The sequence below is a fragment of the Equus caballus genome, chromosome 8, assembly GCF_041296265.1.
Source record: "Equus caballus isolate H_3958 breed thoroughbred chromosome 8, TB-T2T, whole genome shotgun sequence".
Taxonomy (NCBI): Eukaryota; Metazoa; Chordata; class Mammalia; order Perissodactyla; family Equidae; genus Equus; species Equus caballus.
Window position 1 is genome coordinate 2,320,183 of NC_091691.1, and position 12,277 is coordinate 2,332,459.

Genomic DNA, 12,277 nt, shown 5'->3' on the forward strand with positions numbered 1-12,277 from the left:
GAGCCTTACACTCAGAGGACAGCCACTGCTGTCCACCACCTGCACTGCAAGGAGCTGGCAGTGACATGCACTGACTCTCACGTTCCTCGTGTGACTGGGACACAGCAGGGGTGGTGACACTGGCTAGAAAGTGTCAGGGCGCTCACAGCTTTGGGACATCTCTAAGAAAGATGAGGGCCTGCACGGGCAGGGGTGCGTGGGGAGGAGCCAGGTGACTGAGTCCGCCGTCAGAGCCTCCCAGGGCTGCAGTCCCAGTCCCGGGGGGCCCTGTGTCCTCTCAACGTGGCAGGGCAGGTGTGTGGGCTACCACAAGTGCCAGGGTAACGCTTGGTGACCTCGTGGAGATGAAGGTGGTGGGACTTCAAATGAGCCTGTGAGGGGCAGGACCTGGCAGGGACAGAGGGTGGGCCAGCTGGGGACTAGGGGATGTTGAGTGCTTGGGTCTCTGTCTGGGCATTTCTGACCTGCCAGCAGAGGGACGAGTCCACTTCTGAGCTGGGCGGAGGGGGCCCTCTGCTGGTCATGGCCAGAAGCTCAGCCTCTTTGGAGAAAGGAGGGCCGTCTCCCCATGTTTCCGGCTCTCACAGACATCTCTTGGTCTCCGCCTCCTGGGCTGGAAGACCCTCAGCTATGTGCCTGCTGAGGACGCATCCATCCATTCATTCCTCGAGGACCTCAGTGTCTCAGGACCCTTCCCTGACCTTCTCCCCACACAGTCAGGCCTGCCCCGAGGTCTCCAGCCGTGTATTTCCAGGTGCACGTACTTTCTTGCTTCCTCTGGGTGCCAGTGCCAGGCAGGCCATCTGCCCAGGGCAGGCTGGCTGAGGGTGAGTGACGATGAGTCAGGGCCTTGGCACACCGGCAGCCTTCCAGCCCTTCCACTTATGGTCTTGTAGACACCAGCTGCTCTTAAGTCATCAGCTCCCCTGAGCCAGGGGCTGGCTGGCCATTGTGCACCAAGCTGTGTATGACAGTGACGTGCAGCCTTAGCGCCCAGGAGTGCTAAGGGGCCCAGCTCAGGCTGCACTTGCTTCTGAGGGGCCCTGCTGCCCCCAGCTACTGCAGAGTATGAGAGCGTTCAGGGCGGCCGGGGTTCCCCGAGAAGACTCTCAGGATGCAGTTGGTGGCAGAGCCGGGTACACAGACCTGCCGAGGGCTTGAGGAGATGGGGATGAGCGTGCCTCCTACTGGGGAGATGCTGTGGCTCTTTGCCCACTCTGGTGTATGTACCTGAGCCTCGGACCCTTCCCTGGCCATCACAGTGAGGAGCAGGGAGTCACCCTCTCCGGGGGGCCTTCCCTGAGGGCAGGCTTGCCGGGTGCCCGCTAAGCACTTGGTCTCTCTCCCCTGGGCTTGTGAGCTCTGAGGGCAGACCGCTGAGCATTACTGCCTGCTCATTCACTGTGTTGCGTGGGACAGCTCATGGACCTCTCTGAGGCTCAGGTTTCTCGTCTGTGAAATGGGCATGTGGACTGGCCTGCAAGGTGTTGTGGGGATTACATCAGATGGTCAGGCCATGTGCTTGTGCAGCACGCCAAGACCGTGCATGGGGAGGCTCACCATGTCAGCCTCTCATTCTGTCCCTGTGTCCTTGTCATAGCACGGCACTGACTCGGATAAGATGCCAGGCCTGTTTGTCAGATGAATTACAACTTGCTTCCATGTGCCCATTCAGCAACCCCTGGAGCCAGCGGGACCGTCCCTTGGCTTTCAGATGAAGCACCCAAGTGCAGAGGCACAGGGCTAGCTTGGGGCTAGTGCCTCCCGTTCCCCTGCTCAGTCTGGGTCTGGTGAGCCCGGGGAAGGCTGCCTTGGAGTCTGTTCCTTGGCTCAAGCTGCCTACCTCAGGGTGCAGGTGTCTGAGTGGGCATCAGAGGTGTAACCCCTTGTGGAACCCTGCCCATCGGTGGGCACTGGACTCAGGAGCACTAGAATGCAGGGTCCCAGCTATGGGCCCCCCGCCTGGCTTCCCACTGCCCCCCGAACCAAGCCCTGACCTTACCATGACCGCCAGGCTGCCCCCTTCTCGGAGTGCTCCAGGCCCACCTCCTCTACAGTCACTGCCCAGTCCATGCCCAGAACACCAAGCTCTCCTCGCCACGGTTGCCGCGGGCCTGAGTGTGACTGTCCCCTCCTTTTACATGGCTGGCCTCTTGCCCATTCTGGGTCTCCAGTGCTTGTCCTGGAGAGGCATGGGCCCTGCTTAGGGGGGTTCTCGCACCGTCATTTTCACAGCAGACCACTGATTTGGCTGTAACACACCCTCCCTGGCCTCCAGCCCGGTAGCCAGTACCCCGTCCGCTCGCGCTCTTCACAGGCCGAGCACACAGGAGGAAACACAGAGGAATGTGTGTGGCGTGCGTGTTTGCAGGCTGAGGAGATGGAGGGAACGCTTGGACAGTGGGTCTGAGGGTCGGAGTGGGGAGCCAAGGCCCACAGGCCTGATCTGGACCGCGCCCTGACGAGAGCCCTGTTCCGCCCGCCCGCAGCACCGGCAGCTGCTGAAGGACAGCTTCATGGTGGAGCTGGTGGAGGGGGCCCGCAAGCTGCGCCACGTCTTCCTGTTCACCGACCTGCTTCTCTGCACCAAGCTCAAGAAGCAGAGCGGAGGGTGAGTGACCAAGCGGACCTCGTCCTGGCGGGAGGGGACGGTTTCTCTGGGGGACACAGGGTCAGTTTCATATATGGAGGAAGCCTAGGTTTTTATTCCTTTCGATTTCAGCCAACAATAACTCTGGCCAGGTCACTCTCTTTAAGCTACGTTCTGTTTCCAGCTGGACATGATGCCAGGCTCAAGGTCAGAGGTCATCATTAACAACCTGGAGACATCCTGGGTCAGGGTTAGTGACCCAGCTGTTAACTCCTACAGTGAAGGGGAAACCTATGACTTGATGAACTATTGGAGGACTCTCATGTGGTGACCTGTCCAGGAAGAACGAGAGATAGGTCCAGGGCTACAGGATCTGGCGCAATTCAGGGGGTTTGGTGGGGAGGATAGATAGAGGGCGGCCACCCCTCCCTTGCCCATGGCAGACATCACAAGATGAGCACCGAACTTTGTTTCCCCAAGCCTGGTGATAGCTTCTAAGTTATTCTCAGCATAGGCCTGCAGGCCCCCCCAACACTCCCTCCTCCCAGTGATCAGACCACCCAGATTGCACAGGCTGGAGTGCAGAAAAGAAGGTCACACTGGGAAGAACCAGGCCCGGGCTCTTCCCCCATTCTGCCATTGCCGTGCTGAGCAAGTTTAATCAGTCAACTCAGACTAGAGCCTCGGTTTCTCTTCTGTCAAGGCAGGGGATTACACTGGTCCCATCTGCAGTCCCGGGGGTCACCGCAGTCACGTCCTGACTGTCACTGGCAGTCTCCATGTGCTCCCATATCAGAAGCCTGTGAGCCGCCGCCATGGTCAGCACAGGATAGTGTGGATCAGGGCTTGTCAGACCCCTTTGGCCTGAGTCATGTGTGTGGAGTGCTTGTTCCCAGGGGTCACTGAGGCTGGGTCGCCAGTGTCTGCCGGTGGCCTCATGCCAGCCTGTCACATGGACCATGAGCTGGGTTTTAAGGCCAGGTAAACTGTGCATGGCCACAAACTTAGGGTTCTCTGGCTTTTGAAAGCAGTGAGGTCAGCAAAGGAAGGCAGTCGATGTATCAGTGTGCTCCTTCTCCCCCCAGCAAAACCCAGCAGTACGACTGCAAGTGGTACATCCCGCTCACGGATCTCAGTTTCCAGACGGTGGACGAGTCGGAGGCAGCGCCCAACATCCCGCTGGTGCTGGATGAGGAGCTGGAGGCCATGAAGATCAAGATCTCGCAGATCAAGAGTGACATCCAGAGAGAGAAGGTGGGGCCGGCTCCGTGTAAGTGAGGCCGGGCTCTGCAGTGAGTGGGCAGCACGCCTCGCACACAGGCTGGTGGACAAGCTCTGCCGAGTGTCTGGCCCCTCTTCGGGGATCCCTGTGAGCCTTCAGAGTACTGGGCATCCCTGTCAGACTTGGAGCCAGGAGATGGGGTGGGGTTGCCCTGATGGGGACCAAGTCCCAGGTGGGGGAGCAGCCCCTGCAGGTGTTCTGGACTGCCCCAGACAGGCCCCTCTAGAAGACTAGAAACGGTGAGGATGAGCCCCTCACCTGTAGGGTCAGCCCAGGCCAGAGGAGGTGCAATCTGGAGACCACAGATCCTTAGAAAATTGGGTCCTTAGAAAATTGGGCCTCGGCAGGACAGGGCCCCTCCTCAGCCCTCGCCCACCTGCGCGGCCTGCTGCACCGCACACCAGCAGTCGAGGAGAGTGCGGGGAGCTCCAAGACCACGCAAACTCCAGGTTGTTTTTCTTAGGTCTGTCTGGACAGGCCTGTGGGCTCCATGGCAGTGTCCCGAGGCAGAGGGCAAGCGGGGCTGTCACTGCACTCATCCCCGTCGTGCCTTCCTCTAGCGGCAGGCGGTGCCGTCTCCTTCCCGGGGTGGAGGGCTGCGACGGGGAGGCACACAGCACAGGGCAGCCCCTGGGGATGCATCACGCCCTCCATCAAGACCCTGACAAACACTTCTGGAGGCTGATGCTAAAATGTGGTCAGATCCAGGACGGGGGGTCCTCACAGTCACAAAGGCCCCCTGGACAGTGTCCAAGTTCGGAGAAATTAAAAGAAGGGAGGTTTATAAAGAACTCTCCTGTCTGCCCCCGTGAGAGGAAGGATGTAATTGCTTCAAGAAAGGATGACCGAGCACGTCCAGCAGCCTGCGCTGGGCCTAACCCTGTAGCCAGCGTGGCTGACCGAGGCCCTGCTCCATGCTGAGCACCAGCCAGGGTTCCTGCCCTCTGCAGGCTGTGCATCCAGGGCTGTGGGGACGGGCTGAGTGGGAACAGGTAGCGCTGGGCCCTAGAGTGGAAACGTGACCTTGCGGCCTCTCTCCGCAGAGAGCGAACAAGGGCAGCAAGGCCATCGAGAGGCTGAAGAAGAAGCTGTCGGAGCAGGAATCACTGCTCCTGCTCATGTCTCCCAGCATGGCCTTCAGGGTGCACAGCCGTAACGGCAAGGTGAGTGCCCTTGCTCTACTCCACCGGCCCTCTCTCTACTCCCCGAGGCAGACCCTCCTGGCTCCTGTCCGTCTGGAATCCCTCTGTGCTACAGCCAAGACCTGCCAGCCTGCCCATGTGGTGGCTGTGGTCCCCAACTACCGTGTGGCCTTTGCAGTGGCAGCCCGCGTCCTCTGGAGGGCATTCTGCACTGAGAGAGGCTCGTCCAGCGTGGCACACAGGCACACGGGCCTCTCTGCCTGGTTCTTCAGGCTGTGTAGCCGCCAGGTTGAGTGGCAGCTGGCTCTGCCCCACAGCTAGCGGGTGGCAGAGACTACACGGTGTCTAAGTAGGGCCAGCAGGGAAACTCGCGGGTTTGTGCAGCCCTGGCCCTTGGTAAGGGCTTGCTCTCCGGGGACCTCTCCTGAGTCTGGCTCCTGCTGCCATCTGTAGCCTGGGCCTGTCCCACGCCCATGCCATGGGCATCACACAGCCTGTGTATGTGTGTCACCGTGCTGCTGGGCTCTGCAGGACCCTCGGCTCTGGGTCACGGCTCAGGGCGTGTGGGTGGGACGCAGGTGGTCTGGAGGCGTCAGCCCTCACCTGTGCAGGTCCCACCCGGTAACTTCCTCCATGGCCCTAAGCCCTGACACATCATGCCCTGACCCAGGCCATCCAGGTAGGGGACTTGTGCCCGAGGCCGGCCTGCACAGGGCATAGGAGCTGTGGCCCGAAGCCCAGCTGGCAGGAAGGGCAGAGAGTGCCAGCAGGAACAAGCCGTGCTGTGAACACACCTGGCCAGGAGGCTGCTGCTGGCAGGACAGAGGTGTTCTGCCTTGGAGGGGTGCGCCGCAGGACTGCACGGGGACAGACGAGGAACAGCGCCCTGGGCCTGCTGGACGCCAAGTTGGCTGGGCCGGAGATAACTGGGGTGTGTTCTCCCCGCCCCCCAGAGTTACACATTCCTGATTTCATCCGACTACGAGCGCGCCGAGTGGAGGGAGAACATCCGGGAGCAGCAGAAGAAGTGTAAGTGGCCTCTGCATGGAGAGGACTCGGCTTGGGAGCATCAGGGCTGGAGTGTCATCAATTCCTGTGGTTTCAGACTTTCCTCTTCCAAGGGGCTGGGCTGTGGGACTCTTTTATCCAAGTAAGATGTTATCTGGAGCTCTAATTTAGAAAATAAATTGGAGAGGAGCCGTCCTGGTAGAGCCCCATGCCCTCTGCTGTCCCCCGCATCTGGGGGACGTGCCCTTTGACCTCCCCTGTGAACCTCTCTCCTCCCCCCAGCCTTCCCTGAATTCCTCGCCTGCCTCTTGAACCTCCCTACCCTGACCTCTGCCTGCCCCTGGGGCCCCCTGCACCCCTTGGGCCTGCCACACACATAGCCCTCCCCCCCACCCTGCCCCCAGGCCTTCCTCACACACCAGCAGGTGCTGATCCAAGGGGACCCTCGGCTAGGCAGCCACACTGTGCTGGCCCCACTCCCCTATATAAGTGACCGGCCCTCCCACTCTCGGGACACCACACTCACTCCGCTCTGGGACAGCCCTTCTCTGGCCACCTCCCTCTGTTCGCAGTTCTTTCCCTCTCCTCAGCTCGGAGCTGCCCCTGTCCTGCCTAGTGGCCTTCAGGGGTGGGAACCCCAAGTCCTGGGCCTGCAGCTGCCTGGTGCCCTCCTCTGCCCCTCAGCTGTGTGGTTTGGGCTTCCTGAGCCACCCTTGCTGAGAGGTCCCCACATGCGCCCTGTGTGCCCTGTTCCTCTTGCAGGGGGCGCCGGGCTAAGCACTGTGTCCCAAGTGGGTCGGGGGCTCCACTGCCTTTGTCCTGTCCTGAGGTCCCATCCCACGGGGCTTGTCATTCATGCCTGTGTTGGGCCACATCTTCGGCCAAAGTGCCCCTGCATCCGGGGGACGAGGCACTCCTGGCAGCTCTGATGGCAGTACCTGTGGCTCTGCCCACGTCCCAGGGTCTCCTGTTATGACCAAGGGACCCAGCCATTTGCAACATGGCAGCATCTGTTCCCTGCTCAGTGTTGTTCCAGAAATAAGCCCCTTTTCCTCACCTGGTGGAGACATAGGGGCCTGTGTTAGCAGAATAGGGGGCAGAGCTGTGCTAGGAGTCTGCTGGGGGGACCCCACAGGAACATGCTCCAGGTCGCCCTCAGAACTGCCTTGTGGCTCTGCTGAGGTGGCAGGCCGACTCCTGTGTTTATAAGAGCAATGCTAAGATTCCTCCCTCCCTCTGAGCCCAGCCTGGGCCCTTTGGGGCCATCCCTTGCTCTTCGGATTACCAGCTTCTCCCCTGGGAGCAGATTGCCCCATCCTGAGCCACCACCGCCCCTGCTGTGCCTTCTCACCAAGGTGTGATGAGGGCCCGGTGGGTCAGAGAATGCCCCCTGGGTGTCCTAGGTCTGAGGAGCCGTGCAGACTGGCCGGTTGGTGCACCTGTGTTCCACCCTTTCAGGTTTCAAAAGCTTCTCCCTGACATCCGTGGAGCTGCAGATGCTAACCAACTCGTGTGTCAAACTTCAGACTGTCCACTGCATTCCGCTGACCATCAACAAAGAAGGTGGGCCGTCCTCCAGGGGGCCACTGTCCCTTTCTGCTGTTACCACTGTCCTTGGGACCAGTGGCTTTTCATTCCAAAGGAATGTGTGTGCTGCTTAGGGCCTGCTGGCCTCTCCCAGGAGTGGACAGGACGGGTCAGGGGTGGCCTCTCCCAGGAGTGGATGGCATAGGTCAGGGGTGGCCTCTCCCGGGAGTGGATGGGTCGGGTCAGGGGTGGCCTCTCCCGGGAGTGGACAGATCGGGTCAGGGGTGGCCTCTCCTGGGAATCGATGGGATGGGTTAGGGGTGGCCTCTCCTGGGTTGCCTCCGCTGAGTGGTTGAGAAGATGCTAAGTTCTGTCCCCGGTCACGAGACACTCCTCAAACGCCCTGTGCTCTGAGTCAGGTCCAGCCCCCTGTGCTCAGCCCTCCCCTCAGTCCGGTGCTTCCCGCCCACACCTTTGGTTGTGCTGCATTTTTATTCACTTTTGCACACACTCATGCACACTCAGTCACACAGGTATGTTCTTGTGCACACTCATGCACACACCATCCATGTCACGTGCTACCCTGACCCCTCTCCTGTCCTGGGAACCCTATCACGTGTCCTCTTGGTCACTGGTCTGCCTGTGTCATGAGCCCAGCTCCATCCTAAGGTCCCCGAGACAGAGGCCACCGTGGATGTGCTTCTGGCTTGTGACATCTTGCCCCCTGCTGAGCAAATGGCAGCCGTGCGGTGCCTCTTGAGTGTTGATTTTGAAGCAGGCCTGTCTGCTGCCTCCGTCTCCCAGGAGGACAGACGCTCAGCTCTCTGGTCTCTTGCACAGATGACGAATCTCCGGGGCTCTGCGGCTTCCTGAATGTTATCGTCCACTCTGCCACCGGCTTTAAGCAGAGTTCAAGTAAGTGGCTGGTTTGGAGAGGAAGGTGTCAGGACACTGAGCTGGAGGGTGTGGGGAACCAGGGACGGCTCAAATTACCATCAGGAGCCTTTGACCCCGGACCTCTGTAAGGTGCCTGTATTGGTTGATGCCTGCCACCCACGGGATATGGAGTTGTTTTCCTGGAGTGCATCCTGCCCTTTCCCATGCCGGTCTCAGTCCTTTGAGCTGGTGAGCTGCCCTCTGCAGATGGGTCCGATAATCACAGGGGCTGGAGTTTGCTACCGGCAGAACAGGCAGCCTGGGTTCCAAGCCCGGAGGGCCGTGGGCAGCAGCACCTTGACCCCAATCAGCACAGTAGATTTGGCTGCTCTGATGAGCTCAATGGATACCCTTTTCCTCTCTCCCCTCTGAGGGGGCCCCTACTGTCAGAGCTGTGAGGGCTGGTCGAATTTCAGTCCAGGTGCAGCACACACAAGCTCTCAGGGTCCCTCGTGGGAGGACATGGGGCAGGCCCCGTCCTGCTGACCTTTCCCACTGTTACTACAAAACAAGAAATCCCCAGCAGGCCACAGAACAGGAGAAGATACTTACAAACCATGTATATGTTGAGAAACTCGTATCCAGGATATATAGAGAACTCTTACACCTCAGTACGAAGACAACCCAAATAAATAATGAGCAAAAGATTTGGGGAGACACTTCACCAAAGAAATACAGATCGCTCATGAGCACACGAAACGCTGTTCGTCTTCATGGAGAGACGTAAATGAAAAGCACAGTGAGATACCACTTCATATCATACGCACTGGGACGGTGATAATGAAAAAGTGCTCAGTGACGAATGTTGGCCAGGATGTGAAGAAACTGGAACCCTCAGACATGGCTGGTGGAGATGTAAAGCGGTGCAGCCACCCTGGAAGACAGTTTCACAGTTTCTTCAAAAGTTAAACACTGGGGCCGGCCCAGTGGCGCAGCGGTTAAGTGCCCACGATCTGCTTTGGTGGCCCAGGGTTCATTGGTTCGGATCCTGGGTGCAGACATGGCACCCCTCAGCAAGCCATGCTGTGGCAGGCATCCCACATATAAAGTAGAGGAAGATGGGCATGGATGTTAGCTCAGGGCCAGTCTTCTTCAGCAAAAAGAGCAGGACTGACGGCAGATGTTAGCTCAGGGCTAATCTTCCTCAAAAAAAAAAAAAGTTAAACACCCCTCCCGTATGACCTAGCAACCCCACTCATAAGTATTTACTCAAGAGAAATGAAAAATATGTCCACAGAAGACTTGGAACGAACAATAAACAAAATGGTTCATCCATGCAGTGGAACACTGTTCGGCCTTAAAGAAAAGTGAGCTCCCGATACAGGCAACAACATGGATGAGCCTCGAAAAATTATGCTGAGCAAAAGACGCCAGATGCGAAAGACTACATACTGTATTTCCACGTGTGTGAAATTTCTAGAAAAGGCAAAATACGGAGACAGAAAGCCTGTTGGTGGTTGTCTGGGATTCTGATGGGAGGAGGCTTGACTACAAGTGACCCCAAGAGGACTTTTTGGGGTGAGCACAGTGTCCTGCAACAATGGTGGGGCTGCTGGCACAAGTGTTTAAATTTACTGAAAGGCCTCAAAGTTGCCATGGATGGATTGTATGGTATGCAAATTATACCTCCATAAGGCTGTAGCACATGTGTAATTGTTCTGCTGGGCCCCTGTCTCTTGGGCTGCCCTGTCCATGCTTGTGTTTCCGGGGTTCCATCTGGGCCTTCCTCCCTTGCTGCGTAAGCTCCCGCCTTCCTATTCCCGGGGGCCCTTCCATCAACAACGCAGATGACGCTGGAACTGCCTCTTAATCCCCACTTCTGTCTCCTGGCCTCCCTCTCCTACCTCTCCATTTGTCTCAACATCACACTCTAAGCTCCACATCCCCAAACTGAACCTAAACCTGTCACTTGTGGCCCCCAAATTTATTCCTCTTATTTTACGTCCTGTCCCAGGGAAGGGCGCCACCCTCCACCCGGTGGCCAGGCTAGAAACTGCTCTTCCTGTCAGTGAGATGCCTTTCTCTGTCCTTGGTGTTTATCGTCTCTGGCCACCTGCCACGCCCTCCATCCACCCCTGGTGGTGGCCCCCTCCCTGGTCCCTCCTGCCAGCCTCGGCCCCCCTCTCTCCCTCTGTGCCCACGACTCTCCCAGCACTGAACTGCCTTCAGTTCCCTGCTCTGGCCTGCAGCCCCTTTGTCCCTACTCTTTACCTGTAAAACTCTTACCGATGTCTGCACAGCTTGTAGGTTCCTCCCCTGCGCAACCCCCAGCTTCTCTCTGGGGTGCTTGTCCCCCTGGTGGTGATGGCCCATTCCCCTCTGCCCAGCCCGCCAGCCACAGGGGCCTGCTCACATAAGGGCGTTAGGCAGGTTTCGCCTGGGACCCAGGGAGCGAACGCTCTGAGAGATGCCAGCTCCCAGCTGCACTCCTGAGCCGGCTTGCTGTGTGAGGGCTGGTGCTCTTGCTGGCCTCATTTGCTGTCTTATTTAAAAAAGAAAACTAACGCCCTTTTTTCTGATATTGAAAATAACGCCTGCTCCTGTAGAAAATTCGGGTAATGTGGAAAGCAGGGTCACACTCTCCTGTCGCCCTCCGCAGACCTGTACTGCACCCTGGAGGTGGATTCCTTCGGGTATTTCGTGAATAAAGCCAAGACACGCGTCTACAGGGACACAGCTGAGCCAAACTGGAACGAGGTGAGGCCCTGCTTCCCGAGAGTCTGGCCAAGACGTTGTCCACTTGTCCACAGATAGTCTGCCGCCCCGCCCCGGGCTCCCTCCTCCACTGCTTCCCCTGGAGGCAATATCCCCAGCATTCCGGGAATCTCCTGGGGGAGGCGGAGCCATCTGAGAGATTTTATCTCCGAGTTCCTGAGAAGCCTGTCCCCTCCCTCCCCCTCACAAAGACACTTGGTGTTTACTTAGTAGATTTCCTTAGCGTTTTTTCCAAAGCTGGAATGACCTGGCACTCTCTGTTTCTGGAAGCCTGGGGCTCTCCCACTTCTCTGGAAGCGGGGCCTGGGTAGGGCCGCAGGCTGGCTCCCTGGGTCTCACTGGGCCGAGGGTCCTTTGGTTTGTCCCGGGGTGTTGGGTCTGTGGAGTCTGCTGCTCTCTTGCTCCACCTTGGAGAGCTCTGTGTGACCTGCTTACCTCTTGCCTTGAGCCGTTGGAATCAGGGGAATGACTGTAGAGCAGCTGGTCCTGACGAAGCCCCCAGATCCGAGAGGATGCCATCTCTCAGCATCTGGAGCAGCTGCAGCCCTCAAAGGCCTCATGCTTAAGGATGTGGGTGGAGGTAGCCAGGCTTCAGAGAGCTGCCACCTGCCTGCTCCCCTGCAGAGGAGGAAGCTACGACCCACAGGGCTGCCTGGTGCCCCTGCGTCTCCTTTCTTGGCATCTGCCACTCTCATCGTTAGACTTGCTGCCTCAGGAGGACTGGGACACGGGAGCCGATAGAATTACCTCGTTGTCCAGCCTGGGCGTCTCTGCAGAAGGGGCTAATGGCTGCTGTGACAAGGAGGGATCAGAGCCAGGTAGAGCCACGGAAGAAGGCTTTGCAGAGAGCGAGGGGGTGTGACTCCACAGAGGCAACGAGAGAGGGTTCTAGACAGCACTCAAAGGGTTCAGATGTGAGCCAGCAGTGGAGGCTCCAGAAACCGAGGTGTGGAGGATTCCAGAGCAGTGGGTCGCTTGGCAGCCACCCTCGCTGTACCTAGGGGTTATCCAGGGGGTCTTACGTGTTCCTGGCACAAGTACCTTCCCCACCCTCATTCAGGCTCAGAAATATCTGCT

At 58.5% G+C, this 12,277-nt stretch overlaps 1 protein-coding gene across 3 annotated transcripts in view; it reads left to right on the plus strand.

Annotated features, from left to right (window-relative positions):
- The window catches only part of BCR (BCR activator of RhoGEF and GTPase), a 123,380-nt gene that overhangs the window by 90,426 nt on the left and 20,677 nt on the right, over positions 1-12,277 (plus strand). For all 3 annotated transcript variants that reach the window (XM_070276025.1, XM_023646696.2, XM_014742033.3), the window contains 7 exons: positions 2,490-2,611; positions 3,676-3,844; positions 4,916-5,035; positions 5,968-6,043; positions 7,481-7,585; positions 8,390-8,464; positions 11,085-11,182. In XM_070276025.1, the coding sequence (XP_070132126.1) occupies positions 2,490-2,611; positions 3,676-3,844; positions 4,916-5,035; positions 5,968-6,043; positions 7,481-7,585; positions 8,390-8,464; positions 11,085-11,182 (765 nt within the window). The remainder of the gene's footprint in view (positions 1-2,489; positions 2,612-3,675; positions 3,845-4,915; positions 5,036-5,967; positions 6,044-7,480; positions 7,586-8,389; positions 8,465-11,084; positions 11,183-12,277) is intronic.